This window comes from Prionailurus bengalensis, chromosome A2 (genome assembly GCF_016509475.1).
Source record: "Prionailurus bengalensis isolate Pbe53 chromosome A2, Fcat_Pben_1.1_paternal_pri, whole genome shotgun sequence".
NCBI lineage: Eukaryota > Metazoa > Chordata > Mammalia > Carnivora > Felidae > Prionailurus > Prionailurus bengalensis.
The window spans coordinates 89,523,428-89,526,079 of record NC_057348.1 but is presented as its reverse complement, the minus strand read 5'-3'; the positions used below and the strand labels follow the sequence as shown (position 1 = coordinate 89,526,079).

The window sequence follows — 2,652 nt, the reverse complement described above, 5'->3', positions numbered from 1 at the left end:
TTTCCTCTTGCTACAAATCAGTTTTCTTCTCTGAAAACTGGACCTCGTAACAGCACCGGCCTCATACGGTTGTTGCAAAAATTAAATAAATTAACATGTATAGTGTACTCACAACAGTTTGTGGCACATGGGAAGCAGTATGTGAAATGTTAGCTATTATTATTGTGACTATTGACCCATTGGTCCTAACCTGCATCCTCTCAAGAAGTTAGCACATTCTATTATTTATTAATATGCCTTACTCTCATAACTGGGAAACTCATGTTCACAGGAGTCAAGGAAGCAGCCAAGAACATACAGCAAGAGTGGCAAATATGTGTCTCAGCCTCAGGTATAAATGGCGTGAAGAAACAGGAAATGTCTTTTGTGGAGATGCCAATTATTATTTTTTGGCATTCTCAGAATCCACGGGCAACATTTCCAAGAATTAGTAAGATATGAAATGGTTGGTTTTATTTTTATTTATTTTCTTTTTTTTTTTTTTTTTTTTTTTAAGAAAAATTTTTTTAATGTTTATTCAAATTTGAGAGACAGCGTGAGCAGGGGAAGGGCAGAGAGAGGGGAGACACAGAATCCGAAGCAGGCTCCAGGCTCCGAGCGGTCAGCACAGAGCCTGACACGGGGGCTTGAACTCACGAACCGTGAGATCATGACCTGAGCTGAATAGGATGCTTAACTGACTGAGCCACCCAGGTACCGTATGTTAATTATTTTTAAAATCTCATTTTGAAAACTATTAACTATTGTTAATACATAGTAAGAAAAGAGTGATTTTCTTATGGTAAGTTCTTTATTGTAAGATAATTTACAAACATCTTGCTGTCTTCAGTAGTTTCAACAATTTCTTCTGACAAGGAGGACAGCAGTAACCTAAAAACGAAATCAGTCGGCTGAATTTTCCTTCTTTACCTCTCGTCTGAGGATGAAACTTGGTTTTCATTAATCCAGAGCAGCGGCGCCCGAGATGATTTCGATCAGCTCCTTCGTGATGACGGCCTGGCGGGTGCGGTTGAATGTCAAAGTCAGTTTGTCAATCATCTCCGAGGCATTCTTGCTGGCATTGTCCATGGCCGTCATCCTCGCACTCTGCTCACTCGTGGTGGACTCCTTTAGAGAATAGTAGATGATGTTGGCCAAGGCGTATTCTTGGTAATTGCGCAGCACGTCAGCATCGATATCATCATAGACACTCATGCTCTCGGCACTTGCAACGGTATCCAGGGAAAAGATGGGCTTTTCTTCTGTCTTGTAGGAGATGACAGACCTGAACCGGTTAAAGATGATAGACCCTTCATCAAATTCATATCCGGAATTTAGTAGTTCAAGGGCAATGACAGACGCATCTCCAAAAGTAGGAGGTTTTCTTCCCACTTCTTTGAAGGACACCAGAAACTGGTCAGAATGAGTCCTATGAAGTATACCCCTGATTTTATCACCAATTCCAACAAGCATAACTTCTTTCCCGGCTGCCGTGAGTGTGGCCACCTCATTTTTCATCTGTTTGGCAACCGAGGAATGAATAGCACCACAGAGCCCTCGATCAGAGGACACGCCAATTAGGAGGTGTTTCTTCTTGTCTTCAGGCGCCTTAATATCAGCTTTCTCATACAGAGCCAAAGATCCTACTCCATACACTCGTGCTGGTTTCAGCTCCCTCTCGGCTCGGGCGTATTTTGCTGCTGCCACCATTTTCATAGACTTGGTAATTTTCTGGATGTTTTTGATCGACTTTAGCCGTCTGGTAATATCTTTTAATGTTGCCATATTTCGAACTTGGATCCATTGCGGCTGCACGGCCCAGGCCGAGAGCCCCGCGACGCCCGCCCGAGAGAACATGGTGATACCGGCCCCGCTGAAGGTCGGTCAGACAGGCCTCACCGCGCCGGCGCGGGACCTTCTCAACGCGCCCTCCCACCCCGCTTTCTCCTTCAGTCTCCTATTTTTATTTATTTTCTAAAAGTTTATTTTGAGAGAGAGGGAGCGAGACAGACAGGCAGAGAGGGGAGAGACAGAATCTCCATCAGGCTCCCTGCTATCAGTGCAGAGCCTGACGTGGGGCTTGAATTCATGAACCGTGAGGCCATGATCTGATCCAAGCAAGAATTGGAAGCTTAACCAACTGAGCCACCCAGGCGCCCCGTGAAGTTCTTGGTTTTAAACTCAGGAAACCTATCTGCACACATCATTTTTCTTTCATTCAATGTACAATTAGTCAAACCAATTGTTATTAATAATGGCCCATTTCTTGGTGCTTGTGAGTTAGGGAGGTTTTCTAAGGAAAAAAAAAATATTTAAGCTTGAATTTTAAGATGTGAGCTATTTTTGCTATTTCTACTTTTTACTTTTTGATTTCTTTTCGGTTTTTATTTTGTGTTGCTGGTTTTGCATTACAGTTTTATCTTGTACTACTAATAACTCACACTGACCTAGATAAAAGTTTTCTCTGTAGGTAGGCAGACTGTCAGTAATTAGAGACCTGACTGTATTAAGAGCTACTTATATCAAAATATGATTCACGGTGCTTTTCAGATAAGGATTTCTCTTTGGTCTCTGGCGAGGTAGCAAATACCACATAATCTCAAAACTTCAACAGTTTATATATGGAATTTGCAAGCATGCGGATATGGCAAGCACAAATTTGATGCCTATGTT

At 42.4% G+C, this 2,652-nt stretch overlaps 1 protein-coding gene across 1 annotated transcript; it reads right to left on the bottom strand.

Moving 5' to 3' along the window:
- Positions 1–768: 768 nt before the first annotated feature.
- LOC122487830 (ATP synthase subunit gamma, mitochondrial) lies at positions 769–1,896 on the bottom strand. The gene has a single exon (XM_043588736.1). The coding sequence runs from the start codon at positions 1,834–1,836 to the stop codon at positions 940–942; it is 897 nt and encodes a 298-aa protein (XP_043444671.1). The 5' UTR covers positions 1,837–1,896; the 3' UTR covers positions 769–939.
- Between the last annotated feature and the right edge of the window lie 756 nt (positions 1,897–2,652).